Raw genomic sequence first — 14,172 nt, 5'->3', positions numbered from 1 at the left:
AGTAATGAGACTGATTCCATAAAGACCGTATATTTGAAAATTATTCTAGTTACAACTCTGCCATCCCCTTCAAAGTAGTCCCCTTGGGCAGCTATACAGCGATTCCAGCGCGTTTTCCATGCTTTGTAACATTTCTGGAACGCGAGTACCCTCGTCACGGCCGTCTGGATGTCCGTAATCGACTTAAAATAGGTTCCTTTGACCACCGATTTTGTTTTAGGATACAAAAAAAAGTCTCAGGGTGACATGTTGGGCGAATAAGGCGGTTGTTGCAACACGGCGATACCTCTAGAGGCCAAATACTGGGACACGCTGAGGGCGTTGTGGCACGGCGCGTTGTCGTGATGAAGGATCCAGTTACGAGCGATGTCTGGGTCCACCCTGTTGACTCGTTTTCACAATCTTTCGAGTGCTTGGCAATAGTAGACTTGATATGCAAAATTTTATCGCGACGCGTAGTTCTTGATTTCGTTTTTCCATTATCGTGACGAGCACTACAAACACACGTCTACTCAACTTGACGCAGCAGGCGAACTAAACAGGCTAGAGCGATGGTACATATGTACATATATCAATGGAGAGGGAAGGGATGCCGGAAAAAGAGAAAGGAAATTTCAAGGTCACAGGTTTACCACAAGTGCGGCAATAAAATCAGTCTCATTACTTAAATGTCAAACTTCGTATATATATAGTAGGTATATATAGTACCATATGCACAAATGTTCATCTCACGTTTAAATTCTTGAAATCGGACTAAAATTTCTCAAGCCCGCAGATACCGACTTAGAGGAGTTCAGTGCCCAAGGATGACTTTAATACCCCACCAGGAGTAAAACTCTGACAATGATTTTTACAGTCCTCGAAACACCTTTCATAAGCACTAATTGGTATGGCTTTCAGTTCCTTCTGCGAATATTGTTTTATCACTTCGATCGACTGAAAACGGATTTCACCGAGTGGCAATTTTAGTCTGGGGAACAAGGAAAAATCACACTGAGTCAAATACGGTGAATTCAGTGGTTAATCGATGGTATTAATTGCGATTTTCGCTTTAACTTCGGTCACAATTTTTATTCTTTTTGAAATAATTTCAGTATTTTCGAGACGAGTCGAGCGTTTCATACCTAAAATGTCCATCAAAAATTTCACACAGGGTTGCATGCGCTAAGGAACAGCCAATTACCGAAACCCATGAAAGTTAAACCAACCCAAAATCAAACGGTAATTCAATTTACGAAAATGGCTTATAATTTATTCATATAAAATACATTCAATACATAAGTGTAGGTTAATAAATAATTAGCTAGGACATTGCATGAGAGCCCAACACTAAAGCTAAATAGTGCTTGAGCAACTAAAATATTTACAATTCAACAGTCGGTGAAAACACGCACTAGCATATAACAAAATCAATGAAAACAACAAAAACTCAACTCTTAGAAGAAAACAAAAACGCGAGCACAACTTCAAAGAGTCGTGCCACTGGGATGGCAAAGGGAATATGGCGGTGCTCGGCAGGTTTCGTCGCCCTCTAACTCTTCTGCTCGCTCTGTATATCCTTGCCTGTGTTGCGGCCATAATACCCCGAGTAAGCGGCTTCGTGAGCATCACCGAAACTTACAGAATTACCGCCGTTGCCAACAGTTTGGTAATTCTTGCTGTAGTAATCTGTGTATGGCTTCGAAAAGGAGGGATCCTGACGATAGAATTGACCATGTCCAGCGCCTGCGCCCTCGTAGTGATCATGATGATGGTAGTAAGTGGCTGAGCCCACACCTTGTGGTGAGTACTCGGGGAAGGTACTTTTGCTGCCAAAGAGACCGGAGAAGGCACCACCGCCAAAACCGGGAGCACCTTGTGGACGGCATAGTTTGAAGTAAGCGAACAAACCGGGTAGTATGATAGCAGCCAAGCCAAGTATCTTCTTCAAACCAGCAATGCCGAGGATGAAGGGCAAGAATAGTAACAATTTCAGCTTGAAGATTTTCAATACCAACAACAATGGGATGATCATCTTCTTCAACTTCTTACGAGCTATTAAGAGAAGAAGTAAATATTTCAAAAGTTAATTTTCGATTCCCTCGGATTTAATATCAACTTGATGAGATGGATTATTTACATGTTTTGGAGCGCGACTTACTGAAGACGGGCGCATGCTTATCCTCAATGATGTCTAATTCACTGTCAATGTCGTTACCAATGAAACGTGCAGAATAGCGTCCCGCCTCGGTGAGCTCCTCAGGAACGTCGACTTCCAATGCCGTGGACTTGACAAAGCTACAAACGACATGAAGAAGCAGAAAACCGCGAAAGTGAGTAACGAGGGCCGAGAAAATACTTGATACAAATAAACTGTCACACACTCACCGTTCAGCACGTCTCAGTGCGTATTTTACCAATTGATCCCAATCGCTATCCTCGTTGCGCGGTTCCTGAGAGTATTCGAAAGGCTCCTGCAAAAGTGAACGTTGCTGCGTTTCAGGCAAACGAATGACGCGGGCGAAATCAGACAAGCTACAAAAGAAGAAAATTATAAATATTAATTTTTATTATTTTGTTTTGAAGGGATTGCCTGTTGCCCTGTAAAACTTACGCATATTGGTCGCGATAGAAAATTTCATCGAAGCTGCCAAGCGCTTGTGTCTTGAAGCACTCGGATAAATCGCCGCTCACGCAATTTTGATTTGTGCGCGCCAAATAGGGGTCGTTATCCTGCTGCAGGCCAATTAAACTCAGGAAAGCTGAGCCCAAACCGCGCTCCTGTCCATAACTCACAGCAGGCGATTGCTGCTGCTGCTGCTGCTGTTGTTGCTGTTGCTGTTGTGGATGTAATTGTTGTGGCTGTGGAGCGAAAATCTGTTGAACATTTTGCTGTTGTTGAGGTTGTTGCTGTTGTTGTTGAGGTTGCTGATCGGGCAAACGCAGTCCCTGACCGGCCGCAAGCGCAACACAGCAGGCCGAAATTAGCACCAGCGCGGGCCAAGTGTGCCTTAGGTGAGTTTCTGTTCGTGTTGTCATTGCTGAAACCGAAAGACGGAGATAAATAAGTAAAGAGAAAATCGAATAAACTGCAGTGATGAATGCTGATAAGCATATATAAATATTGGTTAATCAAATGCGCAAAATTTGCATAAACTTCACAAACAAATTTCACACTCTCTCTTTTACTGCGAGGGGTTTATCAAAGTCAAACACAACAACAACAACTTTTTCTAGTTAACCACTCACGATTTTCCCGCGCAATGTCAATTTTACTACTCGAAGTCAACAAAGAAATCACACGCGCTCACATACATATGTAAAAATCAGTATGTATGTATGTAGGCGAAACTTGTACCAATCGTTTTTGGCTGTATTGACAGCGTCTCGATCCAGTTTCGAAATGAAATGACCAAACATCGCCAACTGTTTGAGAAACTCGCAAAGCCCGCGGTCGCCGGTCTGCCAACGCAATGTGGGCTTTTCACTTCGCTGCGGCGATCGAGTTCGGCGCAAGCGCAGCACATTTCAGCGCATCATAGCAACAACAGCGAAGTATACATGTAAGCAATTTTAACTACAAATTTTAATTTTTTGCTTTAAATTTCGACTTTTCTCAAAGAAACTCTTCTACACACGTACAAATACGTGCGCCTTCTGGCAAAGAAATGCAGCGACAAAACCAAAACGAAAAAGTGGCCAACCGCCTTTTGATTGCTCTGAGTTGACCGCATTTAACTCGTGGCTATGCTGGCGCGCGGAGCAGAATCTCTTTGACATCTGGCATACTTTCTGTAGACGACGCAATAATGGCCAGCAGATAAACAAGAGCGCGCCGAATGTGTGTATATGTGAACCTGCATGCGTGCGGTATATACTACGCCACTGGGTGCTGCGCTTGTGCACACGCAGAAACCACTGAATGGCAACGAATTAATTCTTTTGTCAAGCGAATGCCACCGCAATTTCTATTCTTTAGTTTTATGTTTGCCTTTGAAATATTTGATTTATAATTACTTAATCGGCATCAGTTTAGAAAGACCTTTTTTCAACTCTGATTGCGATTCACCATTACACCTCCACTGGACAAACTTGTATGAAGCGCTTTGATTCACCTTAAAATGCGGCACAGACCATAAAAAAACAAAACAAGTAAATTTCACTTTACTCTCAGCTGTTTGCAATTGTTGTTGCATACACATATGGTTGCCTAATGTATGCTGGACTTATATATTATATATATATATATATACTTATGTATATACATATGAACAGCTTTGATGATGCCTCAGCGCTTGCTTGACTGCTCTCTGTCAGCTGTGTGCGCTTGCGCGTGTGATTATTTTCTAATTCATAAATTGGACCCAAGACATGACCCATAGAAGCCAAAGCACATGTACTTATACAATTGGATGCGTCAATTCTTATAGCGAATATTATGTGGTAATTTGTTACTACGTCGAATGTGAGTCATTAATAAATGCTTAAGGAATTTAGTTGGAGCAGATGGAGACATAGACGGTAAAATACAGAACCAAAACAAATTTTGATAGAATATATTGAAAGTTAGGGCTAGAAGTTCTCTCCGTGCAAATGTTCTTTTTAACTTTCTAACATTGTAGCTAATTTTCTCTTAAGGAGTAAGTTGATAGTTTTGCAGAGACGTAGGTTAACTGTATACTGGAATAATTAAAATTATGAAAATATGGCGTTAAAGCCCAGTAACGCAACGAATTTAAAATTGCATTTAAACATTAATTTTGAAATTTATTTTCAATAAATAACTTCAACTTGCAAGCACTTTGCTTTCGAAAAAAAATCGTATTATTGAAAGGCTTATTAACCCTTGCACTGTAATTTAGTCGTACACATATAAAAGGTGAATTCGCTTCCACTATTTTCTTCAAACCCTCGTCTCTCCAATTCATATTTTGAATAATTTATGTGAATACTACTGAATACAACTGCGCCGCACCTCCGTCCGTATTTTCACTAAAGAAACAAACCCAACGCTTGTAAAGCGCTTTTCGCTTTCTTGCATTTGTCCATTGACTTTTAGCGACTAACTGCTGCACAGCCAAACCTTTTAACAGATAGCCAAAAGCAGCAACGAATAACAGTAAAAATTTGTATTTCTGCTTTGGTTATTGCTGATGAAGCTGTCAACCGTAACGAGACACAAAAGCTCTTGGTCTCCATGGCGCATGCGCACAAACAGACTTCTCATATCAGCAAAAGAAACGATCTAACCGCACAAAATATTGTGAATGGGTGTAAGTATTCAAATTGAGTTGCTTGAGTTCAAGCGTTAATGCGAAATTTGAACTATCATTCTTTAACTTTAAAAGTTTGTTAAATTTCGAAAACTGAAATAATTATAAACAAAAAAACAACGGCAACTTCGGTTGCTTTAATACCATTCACAAATATAAAAGATTCCGTGCAAGAACTTGGTATATGGATCGGTCAGTTCATAAGGCTATAATCCTCCGATCTAAAGAATTTTTACGAAGATTTCACCATTTGCCTAGACAATAATACATGTCAAATTTCTTGAAGAAGTCGCCCAATGAAAAAGTTTTTCATCCAAACTTAGCAACTATATATTGTAGTGGTCCGATATAGGCAGTTCGGACAAATGAGTAGTTTCTTGGGGAGAAAAGGACGAGAGCAAAATTTCAGAATGATGTCACGTAGCCAAATCGACTCAGCTCGTTATACTCTTGTGCTCTCATTGTATTCTGTTCTTCGTTAGCTCTCCTACCTTAACAGTATTTTTATCGTAATACTAAAGTAAAAAGCGCTTAAGTGGAAGGAGCGCGTTTAATTAGCCACGTGATATCCCCTTACTCTTAAATGTCAAACTTTTATGTACCGCACGACCTCCGCATCAGTGCCTCTCATTTATCTTCTTATGCATATCCCTCAGTTGCCTTGTGCCTTGTGACGCCCCAATCATTAAACTTTATTCACTTTTATTTATGGCGTAGGCGTTAATTCTATTTCCACACGTTTTTCCATTCACTTTACTTCCATCAATAAAAAATTGTATGAATGAAAAATGAATGAATAATATGTTGTTATCAGCGTTTCCACTTAATACCCACAAACATAAGCAAGTGTGTATCCGGCAGCGTATCCAAGGAATGAGTGATTAGTACCAATCGCAACGCTTCGTATGGATAAAACTGTTCCATTTTGAAACCAAGCTGTTATTGATTTGGTAACCTTTTTAACATCTTTGGAACCAATCGCCCAAAACTATTATAAATTGTTTGCGAATTTGTTGCTAACTTTTGTTTTTTAAAACCAAGTATAACTTGATATGACCTCTTCAAGTCCATTACAGAATTTAATAACTAATTAACTCACCTAAAATGTTACTCATTTGGAACTAGTTACTCCTATAACCGGTATTACTAGTATTTGGGGTAAAAATGGTGTACTATTGGGATGTGCTTTCATAGAAAATGTTTGCTATCACTTTGCTGTAACCTTGCGGCTATAAAATACCTATCTTAATAACGCAAGGGACGGATGATCTCAAAACAAAAATTATACAAAAACATAAACTTTGAAATCTTAACAAATGTGCGTGATTTGTTTTACGTTCGAGTGGTTCGTTTTGCCTTCGTTTGTCTGTCTGGAGCAATTTGCGTTTTTTTATTGATTTCTCTTGCGGCTAAAGTTGGTCTCTTATCTGCTTTACACGTGTGCGTTTTTTTGTTAGGAGATTTTTGGTCACTGCTTCTTTAACGTTACTTTTGGATGGTTGGGACAGAGTTATCAAATTTGTTGTATTTGTTGCTAAATGAAAGTTTTGAAGTGTTTACAACTGACCCTTCTGTCTTAGTTGTTCGTAAAGTGTAATTGTATGTCATTCATTTATGGCTATCCATATTTACTAAGGGCTTACATAAGCAATTTTATTAATTCAATATAAAAGGTTGAGCACTCCGCAAACATAGATAATTTTATATGTATGTAAATTATATGTTTATATATGGTTTGTGTAAAAAACTCATTTCAGTCAATTTTTTCGGACTTGCTGCTATTACTTTACAAAGCTTAATGTTGCTAATAGCTTGCCAAATTCTTTATGCTATTTATGATAAATTATATGAAAAAGTATGAAATGGAAATAACAGGAAAAATTAACTAAAATTAATTGCATAATTATATACTTAATACACATGTGCATCCGCACTTCAGCGCCACCAATTCCATCAATCTTTACACCAACAATTTACTGGTCTTTACTCTTTTCCGTCCGTTCCTCATACTTTTACGATTTCGCTTTTAAATTACGAAGCTCTAATGACCAAATTATCATTGTTAGGTGGTGAATTGCTACCCGGTTTTCGTCGCCTCTGTGTGCTAAGTGGCAAAAATATGTTCTTGTGGAGTTTTGTATTTTGACTTGTACGAAATTGCACAAATTAACAAATTGCTCCCATTTGCGCCATTGTAATTTGGTTGTGGAGAATGTCTTGTATGTATATGGTACATGGTACCTGTATCGTATCATAGATAAAACTGCCACCAAGAGCTGCCGTTGTTTATAGTTGTTTATGGGCACACGGGTAATGTGATAAACTTTGTTGAAGAAGAGTTGCAAATGGGAAATTTTATAAACAAAAGCAACAATTTCTAATTCTACTAAGCATATTTAATGTAGTCACAAAATTTGGCTTGCGAAAATGCTTCTGTAACATGAATTATTTCATTCGAGAAATACAATGATAATGTGAGCTTACTGAAGTGGACGCAAACAGCGAGGCGCCCACAAAGTTTGCCGGTGAATTATACAACAACAAGCGCTTGTCTTCAGCATTCAGCAGCCGCACTATTTGGCCTTCTAGCGTTTGGCATACATTATCTAAGCATTTGTTGCATGTTGCATATACGCTCTTTCCATGGCATGTGGAGTAAAAGCATGCATGTGTTCGAGCACTTTCAAGTGCAGCCAGCGGCAACGAAAGCATTGCGAGATCTGTTTACAATGTGCGCTTTAGAAATGTTACCGAAGCGACCAGAAACCGAGGTGTGTTGATGCTGCTCAAAAGCGGCGTTGATTTTCGTATAAACTCTGAACAGCGTCACCATGGTTTGCTCCTACATACATACATACATACATACATACATACATACTAATGTAGATGTGTATGTCTATAAACTTTTACTTTCAGTTTTCTCGCTACGCAAACGCTTGGCATTTCATTGTTGCTGAGATTTCATATTTCTTCACGTGCTTATGCTTTCTTTTCTCCGTTTCTAACATTACCATAATTTGCTTTCGCAAAGTTTTTATCTTCGATCGTGCAATGGAATAAACGTAAGCGTTTACGTGCTGGCATAAGCACCCACACACATACACACTTACTTAGCTGTGTTATGGAAGTTGTGTGAATGTGTGGTCAGCGTTGGAGTGCTGGCTAAAGCCATTGAACCCGCCTCATCTGCTCTGGCGCTATTCGCCACGAAAGTGTGACTGTACGTGTGTGTGAAAATACAGTTTCTGCATTGAACTTTGACCACATCAATGTAATTGTAATTTTTCAACATCACAACAAGGCCGGCGAGTGATTACTTATTGAAAACGTTGGACGAAGCTGTTGTGAATTTCAAGGAATGTTATGAATTTGTTGTAGCAACACAAAAACTAATTTTTGAAATAATAAATTTTGTAAGCAGTTGCTTTCGTTGTGGGCGAGGCTTCGTAGAATGATATTGTAAATCTTTCAAGCATTGACCCCCCTTCCAAAAAACTTGACTGTATTTGAAAAATATATATTCTCCTTATATTTATAGTAGTTGCAAAATGCGTCAACAACGTCCTGGCATTATTCCGTTAGAGTAGCTCCACAAATCCTTTAATATGCGCACCGAACACCATTAGGTAACGGTATGCACTTAAGTGAATAACTTTCTACCTCGCGCATGCCTCACTCAAGCGCGCCACCAATGACTAAATTTATCACAGATGTCGGCGAAAGCTCAAGTTTCTTTGGCAAATTGTTTTCAAGGTAAATTTCGGAATGCTTGCTACTTGAATTTCCAGACCGACAGATTTTCCAGCAATTAAACTTTTTTGCGACAACTTTGTCAACGAACTGTTTCAAGAGCGGGTAAGAATTATTTGCTTGCAGTGATGTTAAGTGCTGGAAAATGTCTGCTTTCTTCGGAAGTTTTTCGTTGCCAAGTAATCGACAGCAATTTAATAAAGGAAGCTTTGACTTTCAGAATCCAATCAATTCTTTTGCGATGAGTGTGATTAAGAGTTTAGGACTGCGTTGCGGAGAAAACGAGTAATTTATTTTATGTGTGATATGTACTGCGGTTCCAAATAGCCTGTTCGTTTTTATCATGTTTGACTTAAGGTTAAGTAAACATTATTTGGCGTTTTTAATAAAAACTCTAAAAACCTACTGTTCACAAGCGATATGAAAAGGTAGTGATTAATTATCAAAAATCATGTGCTTTTCAACTGGAAATGCACAAACAACAACTAATTTATTGACTTCTGTGCAGTTCAGCCTAAAATTATGCCCCAAACCTGTTTATGAGCTTATTTTCAAACAAAGCTAAAATGCCTAAAAGTATGCACTAAAAATCATGTTATTTATGGTTGACTTGATTAGGCAGCATGAGCTTACGCTTGTACTAATTTGCAAAAAAGAAACTACAAATAACAAAAACAAGCTGTTGCAGCCACGCTTTAATACCCTTCACAAATACTATAGCGGTCCGATCGGAAAAATTTCTTTGGAGATTGTAGCGCTACTTTAAAGAATAATTCATGCCAAGTTTTTTGGATAAAAAAAATATGTAAATTAAGTAAATGATTTTAATAGTTCAGTAAGTATATGCTAAATGATCTGATACTAGTGGTTACGACAAATGAGCCGCATTTTAAAGAGAAAGGAACGTTTTAAACATTTTATATCGACATTTCAAAAACTGAGACCAACAGACGGACAAACTCGTTATGCTGGTAATTTGTAAACATATAGATTTAATAGGATCTCCGAAGTTATCTTCTGGTTGTTAAAAATTTTGTGGCGGTGTTAATATATCATGTTTAGGGTATAAAATACTTTTTTACAAAATAACATTGAATTTTAATATGTGCCTGGTTTTCGAATTTTCTATTCAGATATGTTGTCTGCCCGCAAAATTGCTCGAAAAACTATTAAAAATTGCATCCAATTTGAAATTTGTTAGTTTTGAATCATATCATTTCGCGCAATTAAATTAAAAAAAAATTTAAATGGTTTTTAGGGAATTCAAAAAATATTCTGAAAACTAGACAAAGCTACCAGATTCGTTTCATCTTAATCGTTATTGGTTTGGAGAATCGTAATTTTGCGAATTATTATAAAATAATCGGTGGTTTGTATTTCGAGCGAAATGAGCCATACATTGATAATGTGAACATCGCTTTATTTTGGCTTATCAAACATTTCCATAGAAAGCATAAATTAAAGCTGAATATCTGCATTTGTAATGTGTTTATTTCGACTATTCAATGTCAAATGGTAGCGAACTTTGCTTGTGATAAAAACGCGGTGGGCCAATTTATTAATATTCCGCCTATTACAGACGAAGGTCAGCAAATGCTTATGAATATTAACAAGTTGTGGCTAAGCGGCCACGTACATAGTGGAGCGCATGTTTTTGTTTGCAGATATATTTGCATTTCTTTTATGCTAAAGTTCGCATACTCCATGGTTTGCATTGCGCAACCGCAAACGGCCGAAATAGGCGACCATTCACACGTACACACACACGTCGCAAGTGATGCAAAATCCATTTAGAGTCCGCACTACGCTATGAGCACAACTCTTTCGTCCACCGACCGACACCGACACACTGAAAGCTTCCAAGCATTAAGTCACTGCCGCCTTTTGTTTATTTGCTTTACTTTTTGTTGTGTGAGCCCATATGTTATTTTTACCTTTCTTTGATGCTCGTTTCTTTGGGGAGCTTTCGTTTTCATTGCCAACGGTTGTGGAAACATTGTCGACCTCTTTATTTCTGCGCTTGTGTGTGCAGTTTGTTTTTGCAATTTTCTTTGTAATTGCTTGCGAGATTTCATCTCTCACTCGTTCGGTGCCGACCTTTTTCGCAATTTCATCGGGTTGCAACAGCTATGCTTAGCTCGGTTTGTCTACGAAATCATGGCAAATACGGTGATAATGGCAATGTTTATATTGGCATTATTATGAAACACTCTGAATCATCTGACACATTTAGCGTTCACTCGTTTTCGTGGCAACAATTATCTGCCATTATTGAGGTGAATTTGAGGTTGCGTTGAGTTTTGGTTGCAGGAAGGGGAAGTTGTAAAGGAATAGTTTGGAAATTTAGAAAAAATTGCAATGCAAATAAAACACTGTCATAGTATAAATTTGATTTCCTGGTCTACTCTTTTCTCATGCAATACCAAATTTAAGCTGCCGCTTTCAATTTTAAGATTAATTGGTTATTAATACACCTAAAATGTTTCACTAAGTGAAACTTTAATTTGACAAGTACTTGTAACATAAAAAGTGTAAATTTCTGCACCGTTTCAGTCAGTTTGGCGTGTTGACAGTTTTTGTCAGATAAAAGCTAGGTCATTCAACGACAACTACTTACATAACCGTTTAATAAAGAACTTATGAAATATCTTTAGCAGCAAATTAGTGATGTCTGTCTTTAATTACATAAAAAATTTACTTTTCAGAGAGATTTGTGAAAAATATTTGCTTTGCGGTGGGCTTCTGAAAGAGGCGCACAACCATAGTTAAGAGTTGAAGAACCCTATATAACATATTTCAAAATAGATCGTTATATTAATGGTTCAAATTCCGACGTCACTAGTGTATTTATGAAAATCTTCAAAACTATTTGTTTGTGTAACTTTAGTACGATGACATAACGTTTAATAATTACCATAAATCGCTGTTATGCAATCACTTTCATTCACAATATTCATAAAATACAATAATTGTTCAATAACAAATTACACAATCCTAATTATGGATATTTGCGTTGTAGCAAAAATTTTATTTTTTTTTCAAAAACACAATTAAACACGTTCAATACACTACATTAAACGACGACTGCTCACCTTTTGTTGTTGCTTGTAATCGTTTAGGTGTTTTCATAAAATATCCTTCGACGGTTGCGCGCGTCTACCACTACTTTGCACTGCTGGCTCTACAAATGAACTGTGCCAACGTCAAGCGACCGCAAGCAATTTATATGGAAACCTAAAATTTAATGGATCACAATGCGAAAGAGCGATTTTTGTCTTTAAACGAAGAAACAATGACGCTAACTTGTGATGTTGGTAAAACCGAAATCGAGGAACCTATAATTGCAGTCGCTTAGCGGAGAGGGGGATATGTGCAGAGTGTAGAGGAATAAGCATGTAAAGGCATAAAATCAAAGTAACCCAAGCAGTTGACACAGTAAGAAATTAAAAGCCGACAAAACTCAAAACAACAACAGCAATAAAAATAACAACAATGGCCAAAGATTCAGCACGACGTTAAAGCGTCACTGTGATGCGTGTAGTCGCGAAAGCAACAACAACAGCAGCGGAAATAAAATTAAAAACTCAAACTTAAACAAGTAAGGAAGGAATAAGTTCGAGTGTAATCGATCATTTTATACTCTCGCAAGGACCAAAGCCGAGGAAATTCCTTCAGGTGCTGGCAAAACTTTTGATTAAAAAATGCGGCCAAAGAATTCATCATTCATTACTCGACGATAGAGTGGAAACATTACTATCATATTTGTTATCTTTTTAAATTAAACTCACTCAGTCGTATTATTATGTTTTACTTTATATCCGGCGAGATATATTTGATATAAACTCAATGGAAAAGGTTAAATTAATTACACTGTTTATATGAGGAAAAAATTGACCATTGGAACAGAAGTCAAGGTATTAGTGATGAGGAGCTTAGACCGCGGTCTAGACGGATTTCTTTCATATTTACCGCTAAACCTTAACTAAACGAAACATTATAAAATTGAAATATCACTTTTATTGACCAACAAAAAGGGTTTAAAGTGAGGTAAAAAGTCGGAAATCATTACATATGTTGTATTTGGGTTGGAGGAAGTATTTACTTGATTTTATCCATATTTGGCATTATAACATACATTATTAGGAAAATATGCTCTCTTAGTTTCATTAAGAGATCCCATTTATTGACCATTATATACTCTATAAATCCTGTGGATGTTATATGTGGACTAGGGGAGGTGTGGAGCAATGTTTTCTATTTCTGAATACAAGCCATATTATTTCTAGAAATCGATGCTCTCTAACTTTCATTAAAGTACCTCACAGGTTGACCGATAAAAAGTGAGGGTGGCTACCATCTAACTTCACAGTAAATAAAGAAGTTTAACTTAATTTGGAGCTTAGTTATACCAATTTATATGTTTTCACTTAACGGCACTTTGTAGGCGTAGTAGTGGACCGAATCTACCCATTTGCCTTCAGCCCGATTAGGTTCGGGTGAAACAAACAGCCGTTAGGGGAACAAAACTGTAATACTTTGTAGCAGCATGTTACGAGAGTATAATGGACTAATATGATATAATTTATGCGAGAAAACAATAACAACAGCAATTCAGTTGCGGTAGGTTGTTGATTGTTTGTTTTGATTGTTTTCTACGTATTTTTGGCTCTTTTCTTTCGTACGATTTCCCATTGCTTACCCACCGAAACGCATGCTCTCTGCAGACTGGTGATGTTAACCCTTTCTGTAGCGTCGCATGTGCCCAGCTTGCACCTTGAGAAAACCCCAACATTCGGCCAGGTTGAGTTACACACCGCCGCAGCCTTGATGCTTTCATTCGAAGCCGTAGACGACGGAATGGCATTAATGCGACAATAAGCGGCGGTTCATCGAAAAACGTGTTCGTAGAGTATTAGCGGTGCGGCTGAGTCACCGCTAGGCGGGAAAATACCAAACGCATAGCCACAACGTCTACATATAGTACATACATACACACATGTGTACATGGAATTATGTAATCCATTCGACCGAAGCCGTACTACTAAAAACGCATTCATTGTTATTCATCAATTTGCTGTTTGTCTGAATCTCGGCTGGATGTTGTTGGCCTATGGTGAATAATCGCCAATTACTGTTACCGCATCGTACTGTGAGATTGTCTGCTTTCACA

The 14,172-nt window shown here is 37.9% G+C and overlaps 1 protein-coding gene across 2 annotated transcripts; it reads right to left on the bottom strand.

Annotated features, from left to right (window-relative positions):
- Positions 1–1,236: 1,236 nt before the first annotated feature.
- On the bottom strand, positions 1,237–12,222 carry LOC105225799 (uncharacterized). Of its 2 annotated transcripts, none has more exons than XM_011204430.4 (5): positions 12,095–12,222; positions 2,594–3,020; positions 2,368–2,514; positions 2,120–2,277; positions 1,237–2,034 (listed from the first exon to the last, which is right to left on the bottom strand). In XM_011204430.4, exons 1-5 carry the CDS (start codon positions 12,129–12,131, stop codon positions 1,532–1,534), a joined length of 1,272 nt encoding a protein of 423 aa, XP_011202732.2. In that variant the 5' UTR covers positions 12,132–12,222; the 3' UTR covers positions 1,237–1,531. The 2 variants fall into 2 exon arrangements, with proteins under 2 accessions (XP_011202732.2, XP_011202733.2); XM_011204431.4 differs by having other exon boundaries at positions 2,141–2,277.
- Between the last annotated feature and the right edge of the window lie 1,950 nt (positions 12,223–14,172).

This window comes from Bactrocera dorsalis, chromosome 2 (genome assembly GCF_023373825.1).
Source record: "Bactrocera dorsalis isolate Fly_Bdor chromosome 2, ASM2337382v1, whole genome shotgun sequence".
NCBI classification, from domain to species: Eukaryota; Metazoa; Arthropoda; class Insecta; order Diptera; family Tephritidae; genus Bactrocera; species Bactrocera dorsalis.
This window is presented reverse-complemented; position numbering and strand designations above follow the sequence as displayed.